Here is a 19,967-nt window from a genome sequence, read left to right on the forward strand (position 1 = left end):
CTTCCTGTTGTGTCGTCCTTTTACAGATGTCTCTGCTTCCTCTGACCCCCACAAACTAATCAGTAATCTACACAGAACCTTACAGAGGGGGAGGGAACTGAAACCAGAGTTCTTCTCTGTTACAGATTTACAGGTCCTCGAGGGTCGTCAGGATTATGTAACGGTACAGGTCCTAGAGGGTCCTCAGGGTCCTGAAGGGTCCTCAGGATTCTGGAGGGACCTCAGGGTCCTAGAGCGTCCACAGGATTTTGGAGCATCCTTAGGATTCTGTAGTGTCCTCAGGGTCCTGCAGGGTTCTCGGGATTCTGGAGTGACCTCAGGGTTCTGGAGGGTCCTCAGGGTCCTGGAGTGTCTTCAGGATTCTGGAGCATCCTCAGGGTCTTGGAGGGTTCTGAGAATTTTGTAGCTTCCTTAGGGTCCTGGAGTGTCTTCAGGATTCTGGAGCATCCTTAGGGTTCTTGAGCGTCCTCAGGGTCCTGGAGGGTTCTTGGGATTCTGGAGGGTCCTCAGGATTCTGGACTGTCCGCAGGATTCTGGAGGGTTCTGAGAATTCTGTAGCTTCCTTAGGATTCTGTAGTGTCCTCAGGATTCTGGAGCATCCTCAGGGTCCTGGAGTGTCTTCAGGATTCTGGAGGGTTCTAAGAATTCTGTAGCTTCCCCAGGGTCCTGGAGTGTTCTCGGGATTCTGGAGCATCATGAGGGACCTGGAAGGTTCTGAGAATTCTGTAGCTTCCTTAGGATTCTGTAGTGCCCTCGGGATTCTGGAGCATCCTCAGGGTCCTGGAGTGTCTTCAGGATTTTGGAGCATCCTCAGGGTCCTGGAGTGTCCTCAGGATTCTGGAGCATCCGTAGGGTCCTGAAGCATCCTCAGGATTCTCGAGCATCCTTAGAGTCCTGGAGTGTCCTCAGGATTCTGGAGGATCCTCAGGATTCTGGAGCATCCATAGGGTCCTGGAGTGTCCTCAGGATTCTGGAGCATCCGTAGGGTCCTGAAGCATCCTCAGGATTCTCGAGCATCCTTAGGGTCCTGGAGTGTCCTCAGGATTCTGGAGCATCAACAGGATTCTGGAGCATCCGTAGGGTCCTGGAGCATCCTCAGGATTCTGGAGGATCCTCAGGATTCTGGAGCATCCATAGGGTCCTGGAGTGTCCTCAGGATTCTGGAGCATCCGTAGGGTCCTGGAGTGTCCTCAGGATTCTGGAGCATCCTTAGGGTCCTGGAGTGTCCTCAGGATTCTCGAGCATCAACTGGATTCTGGAGCATCCTTAGGATTCTGGAGGATCCAAAGGATTCTGGAGCATCCATAGGGTCCTGGAGTGTCCTCAGGATTCTGGAGCATCAACAGGATTCTGGAGCATCCTTAGGGTCCTGGAGCATCCTCAGGATTCTGGAGGATCCTCAGGATTCTGGAGCATCTTTAGGGTCCTGGAGCATCCTCAGGATTCTGGAGCATCCTTAGGGTCCTGGAGTATCCTCAGGATTCTGGAGCATCAACAGGATTCTGGAGCATCCATAGGGTCCTGGAGTGTCCTCAGGATTCTGGAGCATCCTTAGGGTCCTGGAGTGTCTTCAGGATTCTGGAGCATCCTTAGGGTCCTGGAGCATCAACAGGATTCTGGAGGATCCTCAGGACAAGATGGGGATGAAACACTGAAGGTAACTGAAGCTGTCAGACGACAATTTGTCGTCACGTTGGTTTCGTACAGAATGAGTCTGTTCTGGTCTCAAACACGTTCACGTAAATATCAAACAGAACTAAAAACAATTAAAACCTGTGAAACTATGAATGAATTCAAAACATGTTTAAGACCTGCAGAGCTGAAAGGTTCCAGAAGTCTGAAGATAAAGATGATGTTTAAATATCAGCAGTGATCATGTTTAATAAGGACTGAATGTGACGTGGCTCTGTTCCTGTCAGAGAGGAGCTCTACACTACACCTCCCATCATGCACCGCGGGCTCCTGAGCACAGAGTGACGCGCTGAGTCTGATTCATGAAGCCGCTGCGCTCGCGCGGACCTCCGTTGGTGCGCTAAAACCGCACCTGACCTGCTGCTCTGACAGCGGCGGGAAGCTCGCGAAAGTCAGCGCGAAGGAAACCGGAAGTCATGTATTAGGCTTCGAAATAAAATAAAGAATCACTGTCAAAATTAATCTTGTTAACATGTTTTACTGCCACACAGTCTTTATCTAGCGGACTGAAATGGAGACAGATGTGTCTCAGTGTTATTTTGTGTGAACAGATCAACAGTCAGCGATTTAATGTGTAATCTGTAAATATTAAACACAAATACAACACAACATTAAATACAAAACCAGCGATATGTAAACTCAAAAAACTACTTTGCAAATATAAAACGCAGCTGCAAACAAAGACCATAAATGATACAAATCTGAACACATTTATATCAATTATAAACAGAGGAAACAGATCATTTGATTTCATGCTCGCAGATTTGTATTTCACACACACTGTTTAATATGTGTGGAAGTGTCTCATGATCACAGATTAAACACACACACACATATTTTTGGGACAAATGTGTGTCCACAGACCGGAGACTGTAATTTATTGAACTTAAAAAGACAGCTGTGTTGTCCTCTGCAGAGACCTCTGTTGGAAACGGTCATTACAAAGATTAAATAATTCACGTTGTCGTCGAGATAAACATAGGCTAAAAAAAACGCTGACAGTAAAACTTTATTTTGAAAATTCCAACAGGAAGTGTCGGTGGTAATTCTTTCCGCTCTGCCGCTGTCAGTGATCCCCGGGATTCCCGTTAATATCCCGACTTTCCTTCATATTCGTGCGTTTTCTGGGCTGTTTCTGAGCCGGGGTGCCGCTGCGGGTCTCTGCCGGGTTGAAGCGTCTCTTGGCCGGCCTGCAGGAGCAGGTGCAGCCGGTGTCGGTGGTGTGGATGTTGCGGACTGACGGTGATAAATCGGCGCTGTAATCTCCGGATTTTAACTGGAAACAGCGAACAGACGGCGGCGGGAGTCAGCGGAGGGATTTTCTATCATATCCGCCTTCAGACGCTCCGTTTGTGGATTCCGTTAAATGAAGTGACGGTTAATTTGTCCCCGGTGCGACCGGAACATCGGTCAGAAGGACGGACAGTGTAGTCCTCATGGTCCCGCTGAAGGCTGGGTCGATATCCTGACATGCGCTCCCAACACGGTTTCTATTTCTCTCCCACAGTGACCTTCTCAGCAAACACCAACACCTTCCTCTACCTTCAGAGAACATCCTGGGAATGTTCCGGTTTGGGTCATTAGTTGGAGCAACGTTCCCAAAAGGTTCGTGCACAACGTGTCTGTCATTAAAAATGTTCCCGTAAGTGCTGCCAGCTGGAGGAACCACGGGAACCCTGAAGATGAGTTATTAAAGAATACATTAATAAAACTGTGCAGAAACATCAACAACCATCAGATTTCAGAACATCTGCAGAAACCCTTAATTTACGTGCTTATTGAGAACGTTTCTTCAACTTAATTTATTTTATTGGGAGGATAATTTGTGGTAAGAAAAAAAGGTTGTTGTAAATTGCAGGTTTAAAATTTTCTAAAACTTTACAAAAATGTTGCTCTGAAACCAAACAAACTCTCAACCTTACAAAAACATTCAGAGAACGTTTCTGCATTTTTATTTATTTGTTTAATTTGTGGTAGTTGGTAAAATGATCGTTGTAATTTACAGTAGTTTAGAATTTTAAGAAATTATTAAAAAATAACAAAATAAAAAGATCCTGTGAAACCAAACAGCGACAATTTCATAACCTACAACTGATTTATTTTAGTGGGAGGATAATTTGCAGTAGTTTAAAATTTTAGAAAATTTTACAAATTTTACAAAAATGTTGCTCTGAAACCAAACAAACCAACTCACAACCTTACAAAAATATTCAGTGAACATTTCTGCAACCAAAATTATTTTTATTGAGATAAAATTTGTGGTAGTTAAATATTTTAGAAAATTGTAATACAAAATAAATAAAAAAGTTACTATGAAACCAAACAGCGCCAATTTCAGAACCTTACAAAAATATTGTGAGAACGTTTCTGAAACCTAATTTATTTTATTGGGAAAATAATTTGTGGTAGTAATTTCAAATTTGGGGAAATTGTATGAAACTGTTACTCCAAAATCAGAAGAACATTCTCATAACCTAACAAAAATACTCTGAGAACGTTTCTGCTGCCTACATTTTTTTATTGGTGTAATTTGTGATAGTTGGGGAAAAAAAATGGTTGTTGTAATTTACAATAATCTAAAATTTTAGGAAATTGTTAGAACAATCAGATGCAGTGAAACCAAACAGCAACAACCTTATGACCTTACAAAACATTGTGAGCACATTTCTGAAACTGATTTATTTTTGGGGGAGAATAATTTGTGGTAGTTTAAAATTTAAAAAAGAAAATTAAAAAAAAAAGTTAGTTTGAAAAACATTTCTGCACTTTGAAATTATTTTTGTTTGGATGTTGATTTGTGGTGCAGGTTGGAATTATGGGAAGTGCAGTTGGATGTCAGACTCCAGTGATGGACTACAGCTCCCAGCAGCCTTAGGACCAGCAGCAGACTCTGATGCACACACGTGTTTTTGTGTTCGTCCAGAGAGATTCTTCACAGCAGATGCTTTGGACCTGCTCACAGCTCGTCAGACTTCCTGGTTTCTTCGTATTTTTAACTTGATGTTGAGTTTTCAGTTTTAAGCCAACATGTCGGATAAGACGGCGCCGCGCTGCCAGCTGAGGCTGGAGTGGATCCACGGATACAGAGGTCACCAGTGTCGAAACAACCTCTACTACACCGCAGGGAAAGAGGTGGTGTACTTCGTGGCCGGGGTGGGCGTGGTCTACAACACCCGAGAGCACACCCAGAAGTTCTACCTGGGGCACAACGATGACATCATCAGGTGAGGAGGGGTGGGTGGGTGTGAGTCAGGGGGTGTTTTTATATGAATCAAGACTGGCGTGCCGACCTTCATGGCCTATTGCAACGATCAGAAACCTAAACTGGTTTTTACACTAAAGACAGAAAAAAAACCCCTCCAGCGGCAGAAATGGGTCCATCGAAGAAAAGTTTCGTCCGTCTGAGGATTGTGAGCAAAGCTGAGTCCATAAATACACGAGGAGATCTCCATCGTTGTGTTCAGTTTTACAAACAAAGAAAAACATGTTGACATAACTCAGTCATTCTTATTTTAGAAAACTCTGAAAGGCTTCACAGCTGGTTGCTTTACTTTAAAAGTGTTCTCACGGTTAAACGCACCTCATTCAAACTCAACAGAAACAAAATAAAACTCACCCAAACCTTGTTAGTAGTTTAGTTCGTTAGTCCGCCGTTCCAACAATCACCAGCTGTGGTCTGCCGTTTGGTGGAATTTATACTTGTGCGTCAAATCTATGCTGTACCTACATTGTAGGCTCTGCGTCAACACCGTACCCTACGCCGCAGCCTGACGTGCAGCTCCCCAGAGATGTGACTCCACGTCACAGTGACGCAGACCTCCTGTCTGTCTCTGTAAGCTGAAACCATTTCCCTCAGTGGAAACAAAGCTTTGATTTACTTTAACTTTACAGATAAGAAACAATAAATTGTGAAGACAATAAAGCCTCCACACACTGTGTGTGATTTATCCTGGCTGAAATATGAGCAGAGGAAATCTCTGCTAGCTGCTAGGCTAATTTATACAATGTAAAATGCCATAGGCTTGTGCTAATAACGTTAGCATGTGTTTAGCAATGTTTCCATTCACTGATTTATCTGTGGCAGCTGCCAAAATCGTTTTCCAATGTACAGCTGAACGCAGCTCGTTGGTTCGCTCCTCGTCTGCTGTGTCTCTGTCTCTGTTTATCAGACCATAAATTACATAAAACATTAGCAGCTAGCCGCTCTGCAGTCAGTCCTCCTCTCCTCGCTGCTACGAGATGGAAACAGAGGTCACAGCAGTGGCTGTAGCATCTTAAATTCAGCCGTGACAAATCACAGCTCTGGGGTTCACAGTGGGCGGGGTCTAATCCGTGTAACAGCAGCAACAGAAAGTTTGCTGATCTGGTGGGGAGTTTCCTCAGACTGTCCGCCATTGTCTGCTTTCAAATCAGTTAAACTTCAGTGAGATCAGTCCAGTGATTGTGAAGCAGCCCAATCAGGTTGATACCAGACACCAGGAGAGCTGCACAGGGCCGTAGAAGGGCATCAACCCAGCAGCAGGACCACTATCTGCTCCTTTGTGTGAGGAGGAACAGGAGGAGCACTGCCAGAGCCCTACAACATGACCTCCAGCAGGCTACTGGTGTGCATGTTTCTGACCACACTGTCAGAAACAGACTCCATGAGGGTGGCATGAGGGCCCCACGTCCTCTAGTGGGACCTGTGCTCACAGTCCAGCACCGTGCAGCTCCATCATTCACCAGAGAACACCAGGACTGGCAGGTCCACCATTGGCGCCCCGTTCTCTTCACAGATGAGAGCAGATTCACACTGAGCACATGTGACAGGCGTGAAAGAGTCTGGAGACTCCGTGGTGAACGTTACGCTGCCTGTGACATCATCTAGCATGACTGGTTAGGTGGTGGGTCAGTGATGGTCTGGGGAGGCAGATCCTTGGAGGGTCACACAGACCTCCATGTCATGGCCAACAGTACCCTGACTGCTGTTAGGTACCAGGATGAAATCCTCAGACCTTGCGCTGGTGCAGAGGGCCCTGGGTTCCTCCTGGTGCAGAGGGCCCTGGGTTCCTCCTGGTGCAGTGGGCCCTGGGTTCCTCCTGGTGCAGAGGGCCCTGGGTTCCTCCTGGTGCAGAGGGCCCTGGGTTCCTCCTGGTGCAGTGGGCCCTGGGTTCCTCCTGATGTGGAGGGCCCTGGGTTCCTCCTGGTGCAGAGGGCCCTGGGTTCCTCCTGGTGCAGTGGGCCCTGGGTTCCTCCTGGTGCAGAGGACCCTGGGTTCCTCCTGATGTGGAGGGCCCTGGGTTCCTCCTGGTACAGAGGGCCCTGGGTTCCTCCCGGTGCAGAGGGCCCTGGGTTCCTCCTGGTGCAGAGGGCCCTGGGTTCCTCCTGGTGCGATGGGCCCTGGGTTCCTCCTGGTGCAGAGGGCCCTGGGTTCCTCCTGGTGCAGTGGGCCCTGGGTTCCTCCAGATGTGGAGGGCCTTGGGTTCCTCCTGGTACAGAGGGCCCTGGGTTTCTCCTGGTGCAGAGGGCCCTGGGTTCCTCCTGGTGCAGTGGGCCCTGGGTTCCTCCTGGTGCAGAGGGCCCTGGGTTTCTCCTGGTGCAGAGGGCCCTGGGTTCCTCCTGGTGCAGTGGGCCCTGGGTTCCTCCTGGTGCAGAGGGCCCTGGGTTCCTCCTGGTGCAGTGGGCCCTGGGTTCCTCCTGATGTGGAGGGCCCTGGGTTCCTCCTGGTACAGAGGGCCCTGGGTTTCTCCTGGTGCAGAGGGCCCTGAGTTCCTCCTGGTGCAGTAGGCCCTGGGTTCCTCCTGGTGCAGAGGGCCCTGGGTTCCTCCTGGTGCAGTGGGCCCTGGGTTCCTCCTGGTGCAGTGGGCCCTGGGTTCCTCCTGGTGCAGAGGGCCCTGGGTTCCTCCTGGTGCAGTGGGCCCTGGGTTCCTCCTGGTGCAGAGGGCCCTGGGTTCCTCCTGGTGCAGTGGGCCCTGGGTTCCTCCTGGTGCGATGGGCCCTGGGTTCCTCCTGGTGCGATGGGCCCTGGGTTCCTCCTGGTGCAGAGGGCCCTGGGTTCCTCCTGGTGCAGTGGGCCCTGGGTTCCTCCTGGTGCAGAGGGCCCTGGGTTCCTCCTGGTGCAGAGGGCCCTGGGTTCCTCCTGGTGCAGAGGGCCCTGGGTTCCTCCTGGTGCAGTGGGCCCTGGGTTCCTCCTGGTGCAGAGGGCCCTGGGTTCCTCCTGGTGCAGGACCCAGCCTCATGTGTCCAGAGTGTGTAGGCAGTTCCTGTCATTGACTGGCCCTCTCGTTCCTCTGACCTAAATCCAGCTGAGCACCTATGGGACGTTATGTATTGATGCGTCCACCACAGACAGTCCAGGAGCTCACTGATGCCCTGATCCAGGTCTGGGAGGAGATCCATCCTCCGACTCATCAGGAGTCCAGCTATTGTCAGGAGGTCATACAGGCAGGCATCCGTTGTGACTGTTGTTACGTCATTTTGTTCTCAACTAATTATACAGTGTTCATCAGTAAAGATTTTACGCTTCAGTCATTCATCAGGATCTGATGTGAGATTTAAGAGTTCCCCTCAGTTTATAGAGCGGTGTGTATTCAGAGATCACCTGACCTCAGGTAAAGTTTCCTGTCTAATGGTGATATTAAAATCTAACTGTTGATGTATCACATGGCTGATTGATGAGCAGGAGTGTGTTTCCATGGAAACAACAGATGAAGCTGTGATGTGGTCCTCCTGTGGTGCTCACTCACTCACACACACACACACACACACACACACACACACACACACACATGCTGTGACAGATGTTCCAGATGTTGCTGCAGGCTCACCTGCAGGTGTCAGTGTGACCCAGTTCTGCGGCTTACGTTTCATCTCTGTTAAAGGAGCAGTCCGCTCTTTATGTGCTCTCACATACCGCACAGACTCCTCCAGGAGGCGTCCTCATTACACCACATAATCAACATCCAGATGTTTGCAGTAATGAACAAACCTGGAGGTGTTCAGGTGAGCTGACTGACACTCCACAGGTGAGATCGTACCTGATGATGATGATGTCAGGACTCGTTTCTAATGGTGCGAGAAAGCTTCTTGGATTCATGTCAGTAACTTCCTCTTTTTTAAAGGATGTTTCAAACGATATGTGTTTGAATCTGGACCTCCTCCCACTGCACGCATCATCTCCGCTTTTAAATGAGCCTCCATCATTGACCTCAGATTGGCCCCACCCACCTCCACTCACTACATTAGAAACCAGCCAGCGCTCTGCCGACACATCCTCACTGTGACCTCGTCACATGTCCACGTTTGGTCATGGACTTTCCACGTCCACGTATGACGTCCAAGGTGTGTTGGTTGTTGACGTTCTGGGACGCCATGTCAACTTCAGCCTGTTACATGCATTGTCTGTTTTAACGTTTAGCTAACACACACACGTGGTTACGTTTAGCCAACACACACACGTGGATACATTTAGCCGACACACACACGTGGTCACGTTTAGCTAACACACACACGGTTACATTTAGCCAACACACACACGTGGTTACGTTTAGCCAACACACACACGTGGATACATTTAGCCGACACACACACATGGTTATGTTTAGCCAACACACACACGTGGATACATTTAGCCGACACACACACATGGACACATTTAGCCGACACACACACATGGACACATTTAGCCGACACACACACATGGTTATGTTTAGCCAACACACACACGTGGATACATTTAGCCGACACACACACATGGACACGTTTAGCCGACACACACACACGTGGTCACGTTTAGCTAACACACACATGGTTATGTTTAGCCAACACACACACGTGGATACATTTAGCCGACACACACACGTGGTTACGTTTAGCCGACACACATGTGGTTACGTTTAGCCAACACACACACACGTGGTTACGTTTAGCCGACACACACACACATGGTTACGTTTAGCCGACACACACACACGTGGTTACGTTTAGCCGACACACACGTGGTTACGTTTAGCCAACACACACACGTGGTTACGTTTAGCCGACACACACGTGGTTACATTTAGCCGACACACACGTGGTTACGTTTAGCCAACACACACACACGTGGTTACGTTTAGCCGACACACTTGTGGTTACGTTTAGCCGACACACACATGTGGTTACGTTTAGCCAACACACACACGTGGTTACGTTTCGCTGACACACATGTGGTTACGTTTAGCCAACACACACACGTGGTTACGTTTAGCTGACACACATGTGGTTACATTTAGCCAACACACACACGTGGTTACGTTTAGCCGACACACACACGTGGTTACGTTTAGCCGACACACACACGTGGTTACGTTTAGCCGACACACATGTGGTTACGTTTAGCCGACACACACACGTGGTTACGTTTAGCCAACACACACACACGTGGTTAAGTTTAGCCGACACACATGTGGTTACGTTTAGCCAACACACACACACGTGGTTACGTTTAGCCAACACACACACACGTGGTTACGTTTAGCCAACACACATGTGGTTACGTTTAGCCGACACACACACATGTGGTTACGTTTAGCCAACACACACACACACGTGGTTACATTTAGTTGACACACACACATGGTTACCTTTCGCCGACACACGTGGTTATGTTTCACCGACACACACACACGTGGTTACGTTTAGCCGACACACACGTGGTTACGTTTAGCCGACACACACACGTGGTTACGTTTAGCCAACACACACACACGTGGTTACGTTTAGCCGACACACACACGTGGTTACATTTAGCCACACACACACACACACGTGGTTACGTTTAGCCGACACACACACGTGGTTACGTTTAGCCGACACACACACATGTGGTTATGTTTCACCGACACACACACACGTGGTTACGTTTAGCCGACACACACACACGTGGTTACGTTTAGCTGACACACACACGTGGTTACGTTTAGCCGCCACACATACGTGGTTGGGTTTAGGAAAAAAGAACAGGGTTTGTCTTTACAATCTTACAGGAAGTGAACACCGGCCTCCTGGGTGAAAGTCGGTGGTTGTTGGACCCATCCACACCACTCGGGATTTCGGCCCCTTAACTTAAGTTGTTCGGCTGCGTTTTTCTCCTGATGCCTCTGAGAGCCATTAAACAACAACAGCGCCTGGCTGCGTATCACGCCAACATGAAAGGATGGCTTTTTTTTTCTCAGTGTGCATCATCATGGTGATCTCTGTAGACGAGGACCTGCTCCCTGTGCAGATATAAACAGCTCATTCTGACCTTAACGAGAACACAACCATTCGGATTCTCAGCTCGTTGAAGAAAACACACTGATTAGATTTAAATCTGACATCCTGGAGCTTTAAGCAAAAATACAAAAAATTGATTTCATTTTTTTTCTCCCAGTTTAATACATTTCTATGATAATAAACTCAACATCTAATAATTCTGGACAAAATAAGAAATTAGATTTTTGTTATTCACAGAACAGTCAGTCAGTTAATAAAGGAAATGATCCTCAGACACGGAAACTAACGATGAAGCATTGACGGCTAGATTGACCTTGTGAAAAAAAAAAAAGTGTGATCTTTCAGAGAATACTGTATAAAAATTGTAGAATTGTTTTTGTTCAAAAAAGAGAAATAAATTAATTTGTTATTATCGACATAAAACTTCAAACAACACTTTGGTTAATTCACAGATGGTGTTTGTGATATTACAGTTTTGTTGCAATTAAAAAAACAACATAAAACCACTGTAAAAACTTTAAGTTATTTCTGTAAAATTAGGATATTTTTTACAGCGTACATGGCGATCATGTGACTCCGTGAAGCTTCCTGAACTGACTGTGATGGATGGCTATTGGCTGACTGTTACGTCCAATCACATTGAGTCAGGTGGTGACAGTGACAGCTGTCGACGTTATAACGAGGACAGAGACAGGGACAGGAGGACAGAGACAGGGACAGGAGGACAGAGACATGAGGACAGGGACAGGAGGGCAGGGACATGACAACAGAGACATGAGGACAGGGACATGACAACAGAGACATGAGGACAGGGACATGAGGACAGGGACATGACAACAGAGACATGAGGACAGGGACATGACAACAGAGACATGAGGACAGGGACATGAGGACAGGGACATGACAACAGAGACAGGAGGACAGGGACATGAGGACAGGGACATGACAACAGAGACAGGAGGACAGGGACATGAGGACAGGGACATGAGGACAGGGACATGACAACAGAGACATGAGGACAGGGACATGAGGACAGGGACATGACAACAGAGACAGGAGGACAGGGACATGAGGACAGGGACAGGGACAGGAGGACAGGGACATGACAACAGAGACAGGAGGACAGGGACATGAGGACAGGGACATGACAACAGAGACAGGAGGACAGGGACATGAGGACAGGGACATGACAACAGAGACATGAGGACAGGGACATGACAACAGAGACATGAGGACAGGGACAGCTTGTCTGTCTCTGTGAGGTCACTCTGATGTTTCGCCGCCTGCTGATGAGGCTACAGTTTTGACAGGAAGTTAAGAACATGGTGAGCCGAACGGTCGGCTGAAAGTCAAGTGACAGAAACATGATTTAAAGCCGTTTGACACGAGCACAGATTGTCAGACGGGACATTTATAGAAACTGGTATTGTGGGTTCTTCTGAGCGTGTGCACGGCGCTGTGGAGCGTTGGCGAAATAACCAATGTGTCGGTGAAGATTCTCAGTCGTCCAGGTCATGGTGATCCTAAGTGCTGCAGCGTAGGCAGCTGGACCTGCTTGAGTTTCGTGAAGATGTTTGGCCTTTTATCCAAGAAGCTCCCTCAGGTCTAATGGACTGGTATTTGTAGAAACCAGTTGCAATGGTCAGTCTGTCCACCAGGAGGAGCAGTGGAGTTACTGAGGGAGCTCCCCATATTTAATGATTATCACTATAGATGATACCATTATTATGGCTGTGTGAATGTGATGTATGCTGCTGTTACACCCTCTCACTCGTTTACACAATGTGCAAAAGACAAGAAGTTTTTTTAACCTCAGTGAACATGTTGTTTTTCAGGCTACACGCCAACAAATATGGACTGAAGCAGAATCTGTCGTTGGATAAGAACAGCGTGTGAATATTGGAAATGATGACAGAGATCTTTTCTTTTTTAATTATTAAAAAGCCCGCGGTACGGCCCGTACCTCGGTTTTTGGGCCACGGTTTCGGTACGTGTTTTGTGCGTAAAGAGAACAGTTTCTTTTCTCCCAAAATGATCTCTTTATTTTGCTTGACTTTGCACTTGACATGCTGCTGTGTTGTGCTACAGCCTATTCAACGCAGCACAGGCTCTGCTGCATAGACCGGCTCGGGTATAATTGTCATTCAGGAAAATGCAAAAATAAGATAAATAATATAAAGTTATTTAGTTTGTTTAATAAAAGGACAAGGGATGGGGGGGGGGGGGGGGGTATCGTTTGCAGACAGTGAAATTTCTGTTAACAGTTTTCACTCGTCGTTTTATGCAACAGTGAAACAGAAATGATCCCACACCAGAGATTTGTATGAAGCCGGTGCTTCTTCAAACTTCTGTCTCTCAGCTCTTCTGCTTCCACTTGCCATGGCTCTCTATGTTTGTTTGTTCTGCTTCTTTTCTGTGTGAGGCGAGCGTCACTTTCCCCTGCTCCAGTTACAACAGTGTGAGGGGGTGAGTGGGCGGAGCCACAACAGTGATTGGACATTAAAGGAAATGGCCACTTTAGAATGAAAATACAGACAGTACTTACTGACCCTCGTGCCGACAAGAAGTCCAGCGTAGTTTTTCAATCCACAGAACTCGTTCGGGGTATCGGAGGATAACAGCGACATTTTGAAAATGTAATAAAACTCCACTAATGCATTTCAGAAACGTCAGAACGGCTCGTCCGTCGTAATCCAAGTGCCCTGAAGCCGCAGCATGCAACGCTGACTTGAAAAGACGTAATTTACTCCACTTTTATTGCATCATTTCTCACCGTGGTCAGTTAGCCTGCAGGAGTGCTGTGTTTACATGGCAACTCGCGCGAGACTAGCTGATGGCTAGTGGTGGTGCTAGTTCTCGAGTCTCGCGCGAGTTGCCATGTAAACACAGCACTCCTTTATGGATGGCGGGTTTTTTAATAGAAATAGAAGGAATAAAAAAGGTGGAGGCGTAGCTGTGTACATCAGCTCAACATTGAAATGTAAGGTCATTGGGAATATGACAACTGTAGACAATATAATGGGAATTATCAAAGTGGAATTATTAATGAAAAAGCTTAAAGTGCTATAATCAGTTGTGTTAACGGATCACCAGGTTCCTGTGTAGAGACCTTTACAGCCAAAATAACAGAGTTTTTTTATGTGGAGACTTTAACATTGATCTTGAAACCACATCTAGTGAATTCATAAATTCAATGTATAGTTTGAATCTGTTTCCAAGGATATATAAACCAACAAGAATCACAGCACAGAGTGCAGCTACTATTGATAATATTTTTACAAATGCAGTAGATGGAAAAGTAGAGAGTGGGATCTTGATAACTGATGCAAGTGATCATTTACCTGTTTTTACAGTTTATAAAAATGATCAATATAATACCAAGGAAATCATCACAGGAAAATGAATAAGAAGCAAAAGAAGCATTGGAGCCACTGAAAGAAGACTTAGAAAAACAGAATTGGGATGGAGTGTATGTAAATGACGTAAATATAGCTTATGATCCATTCATGACATTATTGATTGATTTGTATGAAAAAAAAACTGAGTATTGCCAAGAAAAATGCTGTCGACAAACCATGGATGACTAAAGCACTGCCAAGTGCCTGCAAGAAGAAAACTCATTTGTATAGATGTTTCTTAAAGCTAAGGACAAAGGAGGCAGAAGATATGTATAAGCAATATAAAAACAAATTAACATGATTAATATTAATGATTAATAGAGTGAGGGAAACTACGTTTTTGGGGTGTCATGGCGGATGAGAATTTGAACTGGAAATCACATATAGATAATATAAAGGTGAAACAAAACAATTGGTGTATTACACAAAGTTAAGGATTCGTCAGATAACAAAGCATTGCTCATTTTATATAACACTATGACTGTTCCATATCTGACTTACTGTGTTCAAGTGTGGGGAAATGCTTGTAAGACATATACTCAGTCAATTTTCATTTTACAAAAAAGAGCCATAAGAATAATCAGTAGAAACGATATAGAGATCCAACAGGTCCATTATTCCTTCAGTTAAAATTGATGAAATTTCACAAATTAGCAGACTACAGTATTTTACAAGTTATGTATAAAGCTCATAAAAACACGTTGCCAATTAACATCCAGAAAAGATCTGAAAAAACAGAGAGCCACTATAACTTAAGAGGAACAGAGATCTTTAAAAAGCGGAGATTCAGGACTAAAGTGAAGGAGTCAGTTTATGGAACAGTCTGAACAAAGTAACCAAAGAATCTAAATCCAACATTACATTTAAAGAGTGACTAAAACCAGTATGCTAAGGAAATATACTGAACTATGTTAGTTAAGTTTGATTGATATACCTGTTGTCATGACAGGGTTAAAAAACATATGTGTGTGTGTGTGTGTGTGTGTGTGTGTGTGTGTGTGTGTGTGTGTGTGGATATCTTTGCAAGTATATGTGACCTTTGAATGTTAAAAATTGAATTGTAAGTCAGCAACTAAGTAAGCAATGTGAGTGGCTGTGTGAGCCTGTTGTTATTTTATTTATTTTGTTGTTTGTTTGTTTGTTGTTTGACAGAGGGGTAGATTTAATAAGATTATTCTTCTTTCTGTTCCCTTTCATTCAAAATATGGGAACTTTTGTGTTATTTTTATTTTAGTGTTTTTTTTTTGTCAAATGAATAAATAAACTAAACTAATCTAAACTAAACTAAACTAACGTCATCAACTCATGCATTGAGTAACATTACAAGTTAACGTTCCACCTTAAAAGTTGCCGGCAGTCGGCCCAGTGAATGAAGTGATTTTTTTCTCTTTCATTTTATAGTTGTAGTTTACTGATGTATGAACAGAGGTTACATAAAACCAGAGTGACCTTCCTCTACTGACCAATCAGACTGCAGGGTTTCTAGCTCCACCTTTTAGTACCAGATCTGTGTGCTAGGTACCCCAACAGAGGGGGGACCAAACATGGGGACGCTGAGGAACGCTTCTGTTGGGACCATCCACAACTTTACACTGTGGAGACAGAAACACTGAACTGAACTGAACTGAACTGAACTGCTCGGTGGAAACGAGGAGCTGACTCCTGTCAGTGTAAAGGAGTCCTGCTCCTTCTATAAAGTTACAGGATGATGTTTGTAATGGATTGTGCAGCCTGTAGAGGGCGCTAAGAGGAGCTTACACTGATGGTCTGTGTATTAAGTATCTCCCTCTTTCTGTCTCTTTCTGTCTCTTTCTGTCTGTCTGTCTGTCAGTCTGGCGATCCATCCAGATAAGATCCAGGTGGCGACGGGTCAGGTGGGCAAAGACCCGTTCATCTGTATCTGGGACACGTACGCCATGCAGACTGTGTCCATCCTGAGGGACATCCACACACATGGAGTGGCCTGTTTGGCCTTCGACTCTGACGGACAGGTCAGACCACGCCCCCTCATGATGATGATGATGTCACTGTGGCAGGGTCCATCTCAAAAGTGTTTTAGTAATGATCGAGAGAGCTTCTCAGATTATTTTTACAGACTTTATTTTTTTCTTTTTTGGTTTTAAAAGCTGTTTTTATTCCATCATGTTTTCATCCTTGAGCTGAAAATTAAATTTGTGAGTTGAGTTGCCAACTACGTTTGTATGACATGACGTGTACTGTGAACAGGGTCACCTGAGATTTGGGCAGACAAGCCGTCAGACCCTGTGAAGGATTATAAATGGACGAGGAAAAGTGTGTGTGTGTGTGTGTGTGTGTGTGTGTGTGTGTGTGTGGTTGAAAATGCTAATCTTTAAGAATTAGCTCTCGCCCCGTATATCACAAAAATATCTCCACGTGAACTCTATATGTCGGGAACACTCGGGGCCCCAGGATCCAGCTCAGAGGAACTCCAACACATGTACTGACTGAATGACCCGCCAGTCAGTCTGTAAGTGATAGCATTGTCCAATCCTGTGGTCTGAGTGTCTGTGGTGGGCGGAGCCTCACCCGTGGATCAAACTAAACAAACTAAATGACTCATTTGATTCTCATGTGTTTGTTTCTGGTCTGTGTTTTCGTAGCGGCTGGTGTCAGTCGGTCTGGACGCCAAGAACACGCTGTGTGTTTGGGACTGGAGGAGAGGACGAGTCCTCGCCACGGCAACCGGACACTCAGACAGAGTACGGCTCTTAAGTCATTCACATCGACTCTGTTTGTTGCAGAAACACAAGAAACGGCATTCAATAATCACTGACGTTTGTTCGTCACTGTTTACATCTGTTTCCTCTGAGTCACCAGGGAACAGTCAGTCTGTCAGTGGGAATTGAATTCTGGGAACTCTGGTAGGTCTGGTTTTGAAAGGCGCTGTAAGTTGTCTTTCTTGGTATTCTGCAGATCTTTGACGTGGCCTGGGATCCGTTTCAGTCCAGCCGTCTGGTCAGCTGTGGAGTCAAACACATCAAGGTGAGACAGAGTTTGATCTTTCACTTCCTGCTAAGCTGATGTTTGGTCTAAAGATTGTTTCCTGTGTCCGACTGTTGAGTATCACACATGTACCGTCTCACTGGTTGTGTCTGTAGTTCTGGACGCTGTGTGGGAATGCTCTGACCCCGAAGCGAGGGATCTTTGGGAAGACGGGCGACCTGCAGACCATCCTGTGTGTTTCTGCAGCCAAAGATGAGCTGACCTACTCTGGAGCTCTGAACGGAGACGTTTATGTGTGGAGAGGAATCACTCTGATTCGGACCGTACAGGCTGCACACGGGGTACGTCGATTGATGATGACATGATGTTATCAGCTGGAGGTGCAGCTGCCTCTCCCCCACAGGGCTGTAGGCTCCACAGGAGTGTTAAAATGTGTTTGTCTTGTTGTGTTATTGGGAGCCAGAATAGAAGGAGTCATGGCTCAAAACCAGCCGCCACTGCCCGTCAACAAAAACAAAGACAACTATGGTTAAATGTGATAAGACCAAAGGACTGGACGGAGGCCATCATCAAAAATGCTCACATGTGCAGCGCACACTTCATATCAGGTTAGGGAAAAAGTATTTCCTGTTGTAGGGATGAATAAGGTTATGTGTATTAAGGGTTATCATGTCCACCTCATCAGAAACTGGGGAGGGATTAAGAGGAAGATTGGATTTCTCTGCAACGCTAACTTTTTAGCACATTAGTTAACGTTAGCTTCCATAGCAAAACAAACAAGTGTGGTCCTCCTTTGTAAGATTGGCTTCCTGTGACATCATCCATCCACTGAGTGAGAGCATACGGGTCGGCCAGTCTGGTCCCGTTGGTCAGTGTTTACTTCTTCAAGTAACACTGGCGGTCCCGGAGAGTGAGTGACCTGACATGGTGCGTTGGTAAATTCAGTCTGACGCTCTACACTAAAATGAGAGCCCTGTTGGTGGAAGAAACGCAGCGTTATATTTCTACATGAATGAACCAACGGTTAAGTTAATCACACATTCACTGCGCTCGGCGCTCTGCTGCTCCGTCTCCACAGACAGAGTGTCCAGAGTGCGCTCTGCCACTCTGAGAGTGCGCTGCTCTGGATAACCCAACGCTACATTCAGACAGCGCTCCCAATTTATCAACGCTCCAGTTTGTGTCAGAGTGCGCTCCCACACTCACAATGAGTGTTTCTGAACGCACCACTCACATCATCTTCCTCCATCGTCTAAAACAAGACAACACAACTTGTTAGCTAGCGCTAGCTAATGTCTGTGGAGAACTGTTTTGCCTCCAGCTAAGCCCCGCCCACCAACAAACATCACACTGTTTACTAACAGTTAAAGGGTGTATAGACCCTAAATGATGTAGATCAGAGATGCTGCAGTCAGTCTGCACGGTCCTGTGATCAGACTGGAAACATCTTGAGGTGAACAAGAGACACTGCAGACCAGTGGAAAGAAAATTTACAAAATATATTCAGGTTGATTTATGCAAAACTATATATTTAATCAGATAATGCCTAATTTGCATATGTAAACATTAAAGAGGCACCATATTGGTATTTTCGCAGATATGTAACAACTCAATTGAGCAATAACTGATATCGATACATCCACATTTTCTCACCTAATATGAGTGATCATCAACAGGGGACGTCTGATGGTGATATCTGTTAGTTAAAAGTTTTGCTCTGTTCACCTGCAGTGTTTCCCCTTGTGTGTGTGTGTGTGTGTGTGTGTGTATGTGTGTGGTGTTTATCCACAGTCAGTGTGATCAATCAATAAGTCAATCAATTTTATGTATAAAGCCCAATATCACAAATCACAATTTGCCTCACAGGGCTTTACAGCATACGACATCCCTCTGTCCTTATGACCCTCACAGCTGATCAGGAAAAACTCCCCAAAAAACCCTTTAACAGGGAATGTCTCTGTCTCTGTCTTTGACTCTGTCTCTGTCTTTGACTCTGTCTCTGTCTTTGACTCTGTCTCTGTCTCTGTCTTTGACTCTGTCTCTGTCTTTGTCTTTGACTCTGTCTCTGTCTCTGTCTCTGTCTTTGACTCTGTCTCTGTCTTTGACTCTGTCTCTGTCTCTGTCTTTGACTCTGTCTCTGTCTCTGTCTTTGACTCTGTCTCTGTCTTTGACTCTGTCTCTGTCTTTGACTCTGTCTCTGTCTCTGTCTTTGACTCTGTCTCTGTCTTTGTCTTTGACTCTGTCTCTGTCTTTGACTCTGTCTCTGTCTTTGACTCTGTCTCTGTCTCTGTCTTTGACTCTGTCTCTGTCTTTGTCTTTGACTCTGTCTCTGTCTCTGTCTCTGTCTTTAACTCTGTCTCTGTCTTTGACTCTGTCTCTGTCTCTGTCTTTGACTCTGTCTCTGTCTCTGTCTTTGACTCTGTCTCTGTCTTTGACTCTGTCTCTGTCTTTGACTCTGTCTCTGTCTCTGTCTTTGACTCTGTCTCTGTCTCTGTCTCTGTCTTTGACTCTGTCTCTGTCTCTGTCTTTGACTCTGTCTCTGTCTCTGTCTTTGACTCTGTCTCTGTCTTTGACTCTGTCTCTGTCTCTGTCTTTGACTCTGTCTCTGTCTTTGTCTTTGACTCTGTCTCTGTCTCTGTCTCTGTCTGTCTGTGGCTGCAGCGCTGCTGATGTTTATGT

General features: G+C 45.9%; 1 protein-coding gene across 4 annotated transcripts in view; it reads left to right on the plus strand.

The window, feature by feature from the left end:
- The first annotated feature begins 2,740 nt into the window (after nt 1-2,740).
- The window catches only part of LOC117256079 (echinoderm microtubule-associated protein-like 6), a 60,477-nt gene continuing 43,250 nt past the window's right edge, over nt 2,741-19,967 (plus strand). For all 4 annotated transcript variants that reach the window (XR_013490807.1, XM_033625409.2, XM_033625410.2 and 1 more), the window contains exons 1-6: nt 2,741-3,297; nt 4,499-4,916; nt 16,156-16,315; nt 16,946-17,044; nt 17,259-17,327; nt 17,444-17,629. Coding sequence is in view for 3 of the 4 variants with exons in the window: in XM_033625409.2 (XP_033481300.1) it covers nt 4,720-4,916; nt 16,156-16,315; nt 16,946-17,044; nt 17,259-17,327; nt 17,444-17,629 (711 nt within the window). In the remaining variant the exon portion in view is untranslated. The remainder of the gene's footprint in view (nt 3,298-4,498; nt 4,917-16,155; nt 16,316-16,945; nt 17,045-17,258; nt 17,328-17,443; nt 17,630-19,967) is intronic.

Source organism: Epinephelus lanceolatus, chromosome 3 (assembly GCF_041903045.1).
Source record: "Epinephelus lanceolatus isolate andai-2023 chromosome 3, ASM4190304v1, whole genome shotgun sequence".
NCBI lineage: Eukaryota > Metazoa > Chordata > Actinopteri > Perciformes > Serranidae > Epinephelus > Epinephelus lanceolatus.